We start from the raw sequence: 14,255 nt of genomic DNA on the forward strand, positions 1-14,255 counted from the left end.
GAGTTCGTTAAAATTTCCTATGTGGGATCAGCTCGGGTGTGCAGGCAGTCGATCTCCAAGTGTGTGATGTAGGCTCTCACCCCCAGTCCTAGAGAGGCATGGGTGATTGGTGCAGGCACTGGACTCTGGCTATGGTAGGGGATCACGTGCTGAGCCAGGCAGGGGGCCGACAGCTGCCCCTGAGAGTCTGAAAGAAAAGCATGTCCCTATTCTCTAGGGTGAATAGGTAGGTGAGTTTTGCAGCTGGGCTAAGAGCACCCCACTCTGTTGGCTGCAAATACTCAAGGGCACCACTTTTTCTTGAACTGCTGAAGCAGGTGACTAGGCACTTTAGGAACTATCACCAGTCCTCAAGACCCTGCCGCAGATTGATAAAAGTGCCTAGTTGAGGGGCAGGGCTGTTTCGAGGATCACAAATCTGCCCGTTCACAGCTAAGCAGTTGAAGTTAAACTTCAGATGTTTGCCCTGTTGTACTGTGGTAGTGAGGGCTAACGCTGTTGAGATGGGTCCCCACAAGTCTATACAGGAGTGTATGGCACTCAGAGTCTGCAGACCCCTGATTTCTATGGCCAGCAAAGGAGTTGTGCCAACCCTGTGTTCCTGGCCTAGGGGAGCCAGCAGCTTATTTGTTCCCTCTCCAAAGCCAGGAGAATGGGTCAGGGCACCTTTTGGGATCTATTTCTGGCCCAGTAGACTCCCAGTGCAGAGGTGGGAGGGAAGCGGTAAAAGGAAGACAGGTTTTTCCCAAATCCGGTGGAGAGCGCGGAGACAGGAGGTAAAAGGGAGAGAGGTTTTTCCCAAATCCAGTGCAGATGCAGGGTGCAGAGGTAGGAGGTAAAAGGGAGAGAGGTTTTTCCCAAATGGGCTTTTTTTTTTTTTTTAACTCACCGTGAAAGGGTGTGCACATGTACTTATCCTAAACTCTTGGGAGCTGCTCTTCACTGGTTCGGAGTGTCCAAGCAGAATCTCTGCTGCCGGGTGTCTCTGGATGTGGAAACTGCTTCTCGAGCGCGTGCACAGCACAGCTGTTTGCTTGCTTCACCGCAGCCCAGCGTGGCTCTGTCTCTGCTGTGTTGCTGCCGCAGCTCTAGCGCTCCTCACCTCTTCCAAATGGTCTTCCTCTCTGGTATGACTCAGATGGATTTCTTAACCTTGCCTTGTTCAGGGCTGCCAGATGTTCACATAGAATCAAATCACTTGTTTTTCCAGGTCTTTGTTGTAAGAGGGATATAGGAAGAGTCTAACTAGTCCGCCATGTTGACCATGCCTCCATGCTGGCACTTTTTGAGACCTGCCAAATCTGAACCTCCAGTACACTTTTCAAGCTTTCACTCTTAGTATACCAATAGAGATTCTACCTAGGTCCTGCTCCTAGAACTTCCATCTCAAGGTAGGGCCCTCTCCTTCTAAACAAGAATGTATGCTGGAAATATTTGAAATCTGTCAACACTGGGGCCCTCTTCATATTTCCTGTTCTTCTTTGTAGCATCTTTGTAACTCTCCAAGCTGGCTTCCACTTCTGCCTCAATTTTGGCAACACTTATATGCAATTTCAATTTTGTCAATTTTTCAGTTTTCTTTGGTTTCATAATTTTACTGAAACTGTGGTGTATACATGTGTGTGTTGTGGTCGTTGGTTTGTCTGGTTACCAGGATAAATGAGAAGATTCAGAATGAAACATCAAATATTATTATCATCTCTCTTATCTCATTGCTGGGAACATTTGTTTGATTGTCTCACGTGAACTTTAAATATGTCATAGTCAATGTTGTACTGATCGTCTTCAATCTTAGCTTGCTCTTCTTGAATTTCCTGTCTCAGTTAATGGATTTATTCAGCTCCCTAAAATAGAAATCTGGACATGATGCTAGATTTCTCAATATTCTATAATATCCACATCTAAATAACAATCCTTGCCCTTTTTTCCTTACTAAATATTTCTCAAATATGTTGTCACCTCTGTCTCTAAATACCACTACTAAATTTTAAAATGGTCTCCTAAGTGCTTTGCTTTTTCTCCAGTTTTTCCCCTCAGCTCCATCTTCCACACTGTCTTCAAAGAACTCTATCTAAAATGCATATCTGATCATTTTTACTCCTGAGGTTTACAGCCTTCAACCGCTCTTGGATGTACACAGAATGATATCTTTCAGATTAACATGACAAAGAGGGCCTCACATAATCAGGCCCCGACCTAGCCAAAATCTCTTTGCCCCATTCACCATCATGCAAGTCCTGTCATAACATACTCCTTGCCAAGATATTTCACACATTTTTGCCTCTACTTTCATTGCTTACTCTTCCTATTAAGACTTTGTACCCAGTCTTCATGCATAATGAGAAATCACTTATCTTCATAATCCATTTCAAGTTTCACCTTCTATAAGCATCACCACATACTGAAATTGCCATTTTCCCTACTTTATTCCCCAGTCACCCTATACAGACTTTAATCAAGGCAGCTCTAAGAATTCACTGCACTTCTTTTATGTATTTGTCTCTCCCTATTAAACTCTAGAAACTTAAGGGAAAGGTATATATAGCTACAGTGCCAGACACGGATGAATAAATAAAAAAGCCACTTCACTGTATTGATCCAAGTTATATCTTGCCATCTAAATTGCAAGTCCTTTGAAGGCAGAGACCACATGTTCCCAAACCAGATTTTTTTTTTCATATATTTGATCATGTTTTCTAATCTGCTTTCCTAGGGGATAACAAATTACCCCTCATGATTTAAGTTTTACGTTAGCCCTTGAAAAAATTAATTTTAAATGAATCTACACATTTTGTGCAAATAAATAAATTAAAAAAGAGAGAATTAAATGTTGCATGAATTTTGACAAGATAACAATTTTTCCATAGAGCATTTGCTACCATGAAATGCAGGATAAATCATATAATATTTTAAAATATTCCTATAATTAGCTTTCTTATCTAATAAATTAATAGTAGTTATGAAAAATACATACATACCGGAGAATGGCCACAATGCCTGGTATACCAGAAAAACCAGCAAATACAATTGTCGAAAAGATAAAAGAAATAAACAAAGGTAATGTATAGCACTTTGCATCACATTTCCCAGATTCAGCATCATTAAAATCACCTTGATCATCTTGAGTTGATAATCCTTTTGTAATGCAAGCACAATTGTAGTAGAGCTACGAATATTGAAGACAGGAAACAATCTTTCAGAAATACAGTCATGAAGCAAAAACTTTCATTATTGCAAAATAAAAATTAAATCAATAACTATACAAAGCTTGACCATTTTTATTAATAAATATCCTTACATTAAAACTGCCATTTCTTATTTAGAAATGACACAATAATGATAAATCCAAGGTATTTTATCTGTCAGACAATTATTGTTGGTGTGTGTAATTATATATACTTAGGAAAAGCTTTGTTAATTTGAGAAATTTCCCCAAAAATATTTATATTCAATTTCATAAGTATTTGCTCAACAATTATATAAATTGAGAGTAATTAAGGAAAAAGTAACAAATTAAATAGAATTTTAGCTGGGACTTGAAATGTGGAGAGTTACCCAATTGTGGAAAACTTTGGATCTAGGCTGAAGAGACAAGATTTTATTTTGTAGGTAATGGTAACAGGGCTGAGTTATCTATTAGGCATAGTAGTGCATACCTCTATGGGGAGCCATAAATTTTTATGTGAAACTAATGAAAATTTGGAGTTTTTATCGTAGGGTTGATAATTCAAGGAAGATGAATCTGGTCATATTTTGTAAGAAGAACTAAACAGAATTTGGAGGTACAGAGAAGAGTTAGTAATTTATTAATCTACGGAGAAGATTCTTAAGTGCAAAATAATAGTAATAATCACAAAATCAACAAAAACATGAAACTAGACTATTAATGAAGGAATAAGAATGATCAAACATGATTTGAATCGAGTTATTCAGAAAATGATGGTTCAAAACTTGTGTCAGTTTGGGTGAGCAAGTTGCTAAGTGGTTCCTGGATATGTTGAATGCAAGAAATATCCAACTATATTAGTAATTAATAGTCTGGGGAGTGAAGGTTGAATATGGATATAAAAATGTGGAAGAGGCGACATCAAGACAATGGATAAATTTTCAAAAGAAGGAAATATAGACAAAAAAGCAAATAAGCCTGTGCACTGAGAACAGGAAATATGCATACTTTTAAAAAAGAAAGAGAAACCAGGCAAAGGAATTCAGAGAGAACTATAAGAAATGAGTGGTAATGTAATAAAAGACTCAGAAGAAGAGTATTTTTATAAAACAGGGTTTATATAGCAGAGTTAAATGCCAGACCAACAAATAAGCAAACAAAAAAATCTCTAAGCAACTTAGGATTTAGAAGAGATTCCTGGTTTAATAATAAATAGGGGGTCCTCTGGTCAGTTCTGAAGCATCAGTTTTAATAGAATAGTAGGAATGAAAACTATATTTTAAGAGGTTAAGGGGCTGAATAGTAAGAAATTGCAGGAAATTTAGCAATGAAATAGAAAAGAAATTACAATTAATTCATTCCAGAATATATTTTTAGTGCCTATGTGCCAAACACCATTTCAGGTGTTGAAAAACTCAGTGAACAATACAACAGAAATCCCTGTCCTGATGTAGAAAACTTTCTACTTGGGGGACACAGGCAATAAAAGATGTTATAATGTAGCATATGGTGCCAAACAGTATGGAGGAAAAAAAAAAATAAAGCAGAGAAAAAAGAGAGTGTTTGTATATGTCTGTACTTAGTGAGGTCAGGGAATGTCTCAATAATGATGTGATATTTAAGCAGAGATCTGAAGAAGGTAAGGCAGTGAGCCATGTGGTTATGTGGAAGAAGAGTGTTCCAGGTATATCAACAATTACATTAAATACTAGAGGCCTAAACACTCCAATTAAAAGGCAGAAATAGAATAGGATAAAAAGCACAATTATCTTATAACTTGGCTGCAGGAGATACTTTTAAAAACTGGAAAATAAATGAATAGAAATAGATATATCATGCAAGCAGTCAGCAAAAGAAAGCAGGAATGGCTACTTAATATTATATAAAATAGACCTCAAGTAAAAGAGCACTGCCAGAGATTGAGAGGAACTTTTTAAAATGATAAAAGAGATAATTTGTCAATAACATGTGACAATATCAATGTGTATGCACATAATAACAGAACCCGAAAATACATGAAGCAAAAATTGGCAACAATGAAGGGAGAAATAGACAATTACATAATCATATTAGGAGATTTTTATCATACACAATGTTCAGCATTTAATCCAACAATACCAGGTATGCAAAGTGACAAAAGAAACTGTTTTAAAACTATGAAAGAATCTAACAATATGAATAGACTCATGGGTGATCTAGATAGTGAAGTTAGTAGCAAGAATTTTTGAATAGCTATGATTGATATAGTCTATAAAATAGAGAGAAAGATGGATAAAATTACTTAAATTATGTAGAATTTCACTAGGAAACTGGATACTGTCAAAACACAAATGCTAGAACTGAAAAATAAGAGAGAAATTAGAACCTCAGTAATGGGTCTAACAGCAGAGTGGGATACTATATAATACAGGATTAGTAATTGGAATATAGGTCAATAGAAAAAAAATACATTTAAATGAACAGAAAAAAGGAGATGGGAAACACAGAAAAGAGTGAAAGAGAATATAGGGGCACAGTGAAAAGGTCATTAGTAGTCTATGATAGGCAGATTCTAAAATAGCCCCCAAGACCCCCTTCTCTTATTGTACCAAAAACAAACGAACTCGTTGCCATCGAGTCAATTCCAACTCATAGCAACCCTATAGAACACAGTAAAACTGCCCGATAGGGTTTCCAAGGAGCAGCTGGTGGATTTGAACTGCTGACCTTTTGGTTAGCAGCCCTGCTCTTAACCACTGAGCCACCAGGGCTCCCCCTATTGTACATAGCCTGCATAATCCCTAGGACTGTGAATCGATGGATTTTACTCCTATGATTAAGTTCTGCTATACTGTACAGTCGACTTTAAGAAAAAAAGATTATTGTGGGTAAACCTCACCTAACTATGTGAACCCTGAAGTCAGAGATTAGAAGCATGAGAAGGATTCAACTTAAGGGAGAGTCTTTGCTGCTAGCTCTGAAGATGAAGGGGTCCACATAACGAAGAATGTAAGTGGCATCTAAGAGCTGAAAACACTCCCAGCAAGAATAGTCATCCACTGCTTTAAAACCATAAAGTTGAGATGATATAATGATCTAATGATATAATGTTCTAACGTAGGAGTATCTCTTCTTTTTCACTCCCAGTTCTGATAAGCTTGTTGTACTATGGCAACATAAAACAAAAGTATTATTTTTGTTTGTTTTGTCTTTAAATAAAAGAAGTAAAATAAGAAAAAGAAAAGCTTATGTAGAGAGCTAGGGATAAAACTTAAATACCATCTACAAATTGAACATATTACTGGAGAAGAAAAAACATAATTTTTAAAAATTACCCTTTCAGAGTCAAATATTTTTGCATCTGTACAGCCTGCAAAGCAGGGAGAGAAATATTCAACATTGTCTCTTCCACATATACTAGAATAAAATGAAGATGAGCATTCACACTGAGAATTACAAGGAGCTGTCAGGTTTCCCAACTGCCCTGTGCTGTAAAAAACAGATTAAATGTAATCATAGTTTTATTCTTTTATATTTATATATATGTCAAGATATCAATGAGATACATAAAATGTGCTTATTGAAGTAATTTCTTTTTTTTTTCCTTGGCTTTGTTGTTATTGTTGAGAATATACACAGCAGAACATAAACCAATTCAACTATTTCTATATGTACAATTTAGTAACATTTATTACATTCTTCAGGTTCATTCTTTACAACCATTTTCACTCACCTTTTCCAAATTGTTCCTCCCTTATTAACATAAACTGCTTATGTACAACCAAGCACCTCACAGGATTTGGTTTCTTGGTTTGGATGTTTAGGGTCATGGTTTCATGGAACATTCCAATTAATTGGTCCAATAACCTGTTTAGTAACTTCGTTCTATCTCCTAGTTCATTGTTTAGTGCCTGGAGTCTTAGAAGCTTGCAAATGGCCATCCAAGTACAACAGCTGGTCTATATTTGTTTGGAACAACAGAGGAAGAAGGAGAATCAGGAACAAGAGGAAAAAACTGAATGTGTGGTTAACTGCCTCCATGAGAATCTGCCTCCTTTGCCATGAGACCAGAAGAACTGGATGATGCCCAGGTATCATTATGGAGCATTTTGATCAAAGATTCTATAGCAGAATCTTGATCAAAAGGGGGAAAATATAGAACAGAATTTTAAATTCTCATGGAATCCAGACTTCTGGAGCCGTGGAGGTTTGATGAACTCCCAGAACTATTGCCTTGAGATAATCTTTAAGCTTTCAAGCAAAAATATCCCTTGAAGTCTTCCTAAAATCAAACAATAGTTTAGCTTAACTAGTAAAGAATGTCTGTCTTAAACATTGTGCCTTTTAAGAACTATCTAAATGGAATTAAATTGACAATAGCAACTGGAAAGATTAGATAGGAAACTTAGGGGGCAGAGAGTTTATGGAATAATTTCTTTTAAAAGCTTTATTGAAGTTTTACTGATGTACAATAAACTGCATATATTGGATGTGTACAATTTGAAAATTCTTGGTCTACATGCACACTGTCAATCAGTAAAATGAACATAATCATTGTCGCTCAAAGTTTCCTCATGCCCTCTTTTAAATAATCCACTACCTGGCATATACTGATCAACTTTGTCACTGTTCATTAATTTGAATTTTCTAGCATTTTTTGAAAATTGTATCATTCTTTGTCTGGTTTCTTTCACACAGCTAGTCTTTGCATAGTCTTAGTGTGGTTGTCTGAATTATCTAGTGCTGCTAAAACAGAAATACCACAAGTGGATGACTTTAACAAAGAGAAATTTATTCTCTCACAGTCTAGTAGGCTACAAGTCCAAATTCAGGACATTAGCTCCAAGGGAAGGATTTCTCTGTCAGCTCTGGAGGAAGGTCCATGTCATCAATCTTCCCTTAGTCTGGGAGCATCTCAGCACAAGAACCTCAGATCCAAAGGCCACACTCTGCTCCCAGTGCTGCTTTCTTGGGGGTATGAAGTCCCCAACTCTCTGCTTGCTTCCCTTTCCTTTTATCTCTTGTAAGATAAAAGGTGGTGCAGGCCACACCCCAGGGAAACTCCCTTTACACTGGATCAGGGATGCGACCTTAGTAAGGGTGTTACAATCCCACCCTAATCCTCTTTAACATAAAATTACAATCACAAAATGGAGGACAACCACACAATACTGGGAATCATGGCCCAGCTAAATTGATACACACATTTTTAGGGGGGACATAATTCAATCCATGACAGTGGTCATATGCTTCCACTTGTCTTGGGTAAATATCAAGAAGTAAAATTTTTGTATCACATGGTAGTTGTTCATTTAACTTTTTAGGAAACTGTCAGTTTTCCAACATGTCTGTGCTATTTTACATTCCAACTAGCAGTGTATCAGAGTTCCAGTTGCTCCACATTTCTTGCCAACACTTAGTTTGTTTGATGTTTTTACTTTTAGACATTCTAACAGGGGTATAGTGGTTTCATATTTTGGTTTTTACTATGCATTTGTCTAATGATTAATAATGCTGAACATTTTTCCATGTGTGTAACTGTCATTTATATATATTATTTAGTGAAGTGTCTTTTCAAGTATCTTGCCATTTTTAGTTGAGTTGTTTTCTTATTAAGTTTTGAAAGTTTTTATATATCATCAGGAAACATGTCCTTTACTAAAGATATGATTTTTAAATATCTTCTCCAAATCTATGGCTTGTTCTTTCATTCTTTTTACAGCATATTCCAAAGAGTAGAAGTTTTTAGTTTTGATGAAGACAAATTTATCAAATTATTTCCTTTTGTATCATTCATGTAGTGTCACAGCCAAGAAAACTTCACTTAACTTGAGGTCACAAATATTTTCTCCTATATTCTTAGAGTTTTATATTTCACACTTTCATCTGTGATCAATTTTGAGTTAATTTTCGTATATGATGCAAGATATGAATAAAATTTCATTTGTTTGCATATGAATATCTCATTGTTCCAGCACCATTTGTTTAAATGACTATGTTCTTGTCTTAGTTACCTAGTGCTGCCATGACAAAAAATACGACAACTGGGTGGCTTTAAAGAACAAAAATTTATTTTCTCACATTTATGGAGGCTAAAAGTCCAAGCCAGGGTCTCGGTTTTGTCAATTCCTTCTACGGGCTTCTCTCCTAGTTTCTGATGTCTGCCAGCAATCCTCAGCATTCCTTTGTTTGCAGAAGGATCCTTACACAGAACTGTGTTCCCTCTCTTTATTTCTGTGTCTATTCTGCTTTTTTTTATAAGACACCACTCAGAATTCATTAGGTGTAGGACAGATCCTACTCTGGCACGACCTCATCAACATAACAACAACAACAACAACAAAATCCCTATTTCCAAACAGGGTCATAATTACAGGTACAGAGGTTAGGATTTTCACATATATTTTTGGGGGAAATAACTCAGTCTGTAACAGTTCTCCACTAAACTGCATATGTGCCCTGTCAAATCAATTATTTCTATATGTATGGGTCTATTTCTGAACTTTATATTCTGTTCTACTGATCTATTTGTCTACATTTACAGCAATACCACACTTTCTTGATTAGTGTAGTTTTACAAGATTTGAAAATCAAATAGTCCTCTACTTTTGTTTTTTTTCTTCAGAATTGTTTTGGTTTTTCTAGGTCCTTTGCATTTCCATATGAATTTTAAAATTATTATGTGTACTTTCTAAAAAGTAAAGTCAGCTTGGATTTTGATTGTTATTGCATTGAATACATACATTAGTTGGGGCAGAAATGACATCTTAACAATATTGAGTCTTTCAACCCATAAACAGAGGATATTTCTCCATTTATTTAAGGCTTCTTTCTCTCAGCAATGTTTTGTACTAATCAGTGTACAGATCTTTCACATCTGTTGCCAGATATATTCATAAGTATTGCTTTTTCCTGATACTATTGCTAATGATGTTTTTGTTTGGTATTAATTTCTAGTTGTTTGTAGGTAGTATATAGAAATACCATATTCTTGTATATGGATCTTGTATCCTGCAACCTTGCTAAATTCATTTTATCAGTTCCAGTGGCCTTTTGGTAGATTCTATCACAATTTCTACACAGACAATCATGTCCTCTTCAAATAAACACAGTTTTACTTATTTTAGTGTATGGATGTTTTCCCTTGCTTTTTCTTATATTATTGTAATAGTTAGAATCTCCAGTACAATTTTGCATGGAAGTATTGAAAGGAAACATCTTTGTATTGCTCCTGAGCACTCAGCTTTTCATCACTAAGTATGATGTTAGCTGTAGGTTTTCATAGATGCCCTCATCAGGTTGAGGAAGTTCCCTTTTATTCCTAGTTTCCTAGCTTATCAGAAATGGATCGGAATTTTATCAAATGATTTTTATGCATCTATTGAGATTATATGTTTTTATATGTATATGTATGTTTGTAAATTTTTACATGTATATGTGTTGTATGCTTTTTTTTCCTCTTTAGTTTGTTGACATAGTGGATTACATTGATTTTTATTGCATTTGTGTGATAAACTTCACTGTATCATGGCTTATTTTCCTTTTATATACTATTGGATTCATTTTCTTAAAATTTAGTTAAGAATTTTTGTATCTATGCTCACGAAGGATATAGGTCTGTAGTTTTCTTGTAACACTTTAGTCTGGTTTCACTATCAGGATAATACAGATTTCATATGAATTGAGAAGTATCACTTCTTTCGAATTTCCTGGAAAAATTTGTGAAGAATCAGAATTAGTTATTTTACATGTTTGGTAAAATTCCCCAGTGAAGTCATCTGGGCCTGGGTTTTGTGGGAATGTGTTTAACTACAAATTTAATTTAATAGATATGGATTATCTGTTTCTTTTTAAGTGCGTTTGTATCTTTGAATGGATTTATCCATTTCACTGAAGTTATCAAATATACTGGCATAAAGTTGTTTATAGTACTTTCCTATTATTCTTTTAATATTGGTACAATTTACAGTGACATCACACCTCTAATTCCTGATATTGGTAGTTTTTTCTCTCTCTTTCCTCTCACTCTCTCTTCTCTCTCTCTTTTTATCTGTTCAGTCTAGTTAGAGGTTTAGCAATTTTATCTATCTTTTCAAAATACAGCTTGTGCATTTATTTATTTTCTCTATTTTCACATTTCCTACTTCACTGATTGCTACTCTGTTATTAATGGTTTCCTTTATTCTACTTAGAGCCCTGGTAGTGCAATGGTTAAGAGCTCAGCTGCTAACCAAAAGGCTGTCAGTTTGAATTCACCAGCCACTCCTTGAAAACCCTATGGGGCAGTTCTACTCTGTCCTATAGGGTCGCTATGAGTTGGAATCAACTTGACAACAACGGGTTTTATTATTTTTTTTATTCTACTTACTTTGGGATTAATATGCTTTGATGTTTCTAGTTTTTTAAGATAGAAGCAGATGTCACTGAAACACAGAAAGCAAATAAAACCTTTCTTATTTTCTAATATACACTTTTACTGCTATAGATTTTCCCCTAAGTACTGCATTGGCAGCATTTCACAAATTTTGTGTCATGTTTTCATTTTCTTTCACTTCAAGACACTTCCCAATTTTCCTTTTGAAGAAATTATTTGACCCATGGGTTATTTAGAAGTTTGTTATTTAGTTTGCAAATATTTGAGGCTTTTCCATAATTTTATTTTTGCTATTTATATCTAATTTAATTCCACTGTGGTTAGAAATTTAATTCCGTGTGTGACTTGAATTCTTTTAAATTTACTGAGACTTTTTAAAACCCAGATTATGGTCTATCTTTGTAAATGTTTCATGTGCTCTTGAAAAGAATGTGTATTCTGCTTTGCTGGATGGAGTGCTCTCCAAATGTCAACCTGGACAAATTGGTTGGCAGTGTTTTTCAAATCTTCTATATTCTCATGGAATTTTAGTCTACGTCTATCAATTATTGAGAAGGGGTGCTTAAATATCTGGCCAAAATTGTGGATTTCTCTCTCTTTATAGGGTGTAAGTTTTTACTTCATATATTGAAGCTCTTTCATTAGGTGCATAAATGTTTAGGATTGTTATATACTCTTGATGAACTGACCACTTTATCATTATGTAATGACCTTCTTTATTTCTGCTAATATTCTTTACTCCCAAATCTGCTTTGCCTGGTATTATTATACCACTTCAGCTTTCTTTTGACTACTGTTATCATAATACATCTTTTCCATCCCTTTACACTTAATCTACTTGTGACTATATTTGAAGTTGATAATAGGTTAAGTTTAAATCTACTGTTTCTATTAGTTTTCTATTTGTCCCATTTACTTGTTCCAATTTTCCTCTTTTTCTGCCTAATTTGGGATTAAATTAATATTTTATATATTACCCTTTGTTTGAATTTATTTGGTTTATTAGCTATGCCTCTTTGTTTTCCTACTTTGAGATTTTAGATCTATCTCTGTTTTCTTATTTTAGCGGTTGACTTAGAGTTTAGAGAATACATCTTTAACTTAACAGTCTACCTACATGTCATATTATTCAACCTTATGTAAACTCATATTGCATGTTATTATTTTTAAACAATTATTTTTAAAGCAATTAAATAATAAGAAAAATGTTATATGTTAATCCATGTAGTTACCACTTCTGTTACCATCCTTTCCTTTGTGTAGATTCATATTTTTATCTGGTATCATTTAAAGGTTAAACTTCCTTTAATACTTCATACAATGTGGGTGAGCTGGAGACAAGTTATTTAAGTTTTTATGTCTAAAATTATTTTTCCTTCACTTTTGATGGACACTCTAAGCAGGTATAGAATTTTAGGTTGATATATATTTTTCTTTCAGTACTTTAAAAATATTTTCTACTGTGTTCTTAACTGCATTATTTCTGATGCAAAATTTGCTGTTACAGATAAACAACAAGATTTCAGAAATGGACAGTATCATAGAAGGGCTGAGGAGCAGGTTTGAAATGATGGAAGATAGGATCAGCGAAATTGAAGACAAACACTTGGATAGAACTCTGAGGAAAAATCAGAAAAAAAATTTCAAAGAAAAATGAAGAAACCCTGAGAATTATGTGGGATAAAATCAACAGCAAAAATCTTCGAGTGATCTGAGTTCCAGAACAGGGGGAGAAAACATAAAACATCGAGAGGATCATTGAAGAATTGCTGACAGAAAACTTCCCCAATATCATGAAAGATGACAAGCTGACCATCCAAGAAGCTCAACGAACTCCATATAGGATAGACCCCAAAAGAAAATCACCAAGGCATATCATAATCATACTCACTAAAACCAAAGACAGAGAATCCTGAGAGCAGCTGGAGAAAAACAAAAAGACACATACAGAGGAGAAACAATAAGACTAAGCTCAGATTATTCAGCAGAAACCATGCAGGCAAGAATGCAATGGGATGACATATATAAAACCTTGAAAGAAAAAAATTGCCAGCCAAGAATAATATATGCTGCAAAACTCTCATTCAAATATGATGGTGAAATTAGGTCATTTCCAGATAAATAGAAATTAAGGGACTACGTGAAAACCAAACCAAACTTACAAGACTTATTAAAGGGAGTCCTTTGATCTGAGAACAAACAACATCAGACCACAGGCTGAATATAGGACACAGGATTGTATTAGCCAGATACCAAGCTAGGAAATGAACTCTTAAGGACTATGCAAAACCAAAAGAACTACAACAGGGAACCAGAGAGGTTAATCTGTAAACAATAAAAGAGAGAATAAATGGTGTAAAGATAGAACCTTCTAATGGAGAGGAGGCAAGGTGATACCAAGTAATAATAGAATGGTTCAAATCTAGGAAGATAAGGGTAAATTTCACAGTAACCACAAAGAAAGTTAATGAACCTACTCATCAAAATAAAGAAAAACATAAAGTCTCACTAAAAACAAAACCTACAAAAACAAAAGAAATGAAAAAAAAAAATCCACAAACAAAAGGAACTTAGCACAGGAGAGTAAGAGGAACAAAGAAAATATCAGCACCACAAAAAAAAAAAAAAAAGCACTACAAAATGCAGTCCCACTCTGAGGAATATATCCTAGAGAAATAAGAGCCATCACATGAATAGACACATGCACACCCATATTCATTGCAGCACTGTTCACAA

The 14,255-nt window shown here is 35.0% G+C and overlaps 1 protein-coding gene across 1 annotated transcript in view; it reads right to left on the reverse strand.

Moving 5' to 3' along the window:
- Positions 1 to 14,255, reverse strand: part of SLCO6A1 (solute carrier organic anion transporter family member 6A1) — a 125,749-nt gene that overhangs the window by 17,296 nt on the left and 94,198 nt on the right. The window contains exons 10-11 of the mRNA XM_004375070.1: positions 6,481 to 6,634; positions 2,979 to 3,166 (exon numbers count right to left, since the gene is read on the reverse strand). Coding sequence (XP_004375127.1) covers positions 2,979 to 3,166; positions 6,481 to 6,634 — 342 coding nt within the window. The remainder of the gene's footprint in view (positions 1 to 2,978; positions 3,167 to 6,480; positions 6,635 to 14,255) is intronic.

The sequence above is a fragment of the Trichechus manatus genome, unplaced genomic scaffold (assembly GCF_000243295.1).
Source record: "Trichechus manatus latirostris isolate Lorelei unplaced genomic scaffold, TriManLat1.0 scaffold00032, whole genome shotgun sequence".
NCBI lineage: Eukaryota > Metazoa > Chordata > Mammalia > Sirenia > Trichechidae > Trichechus > Trichechus manatus.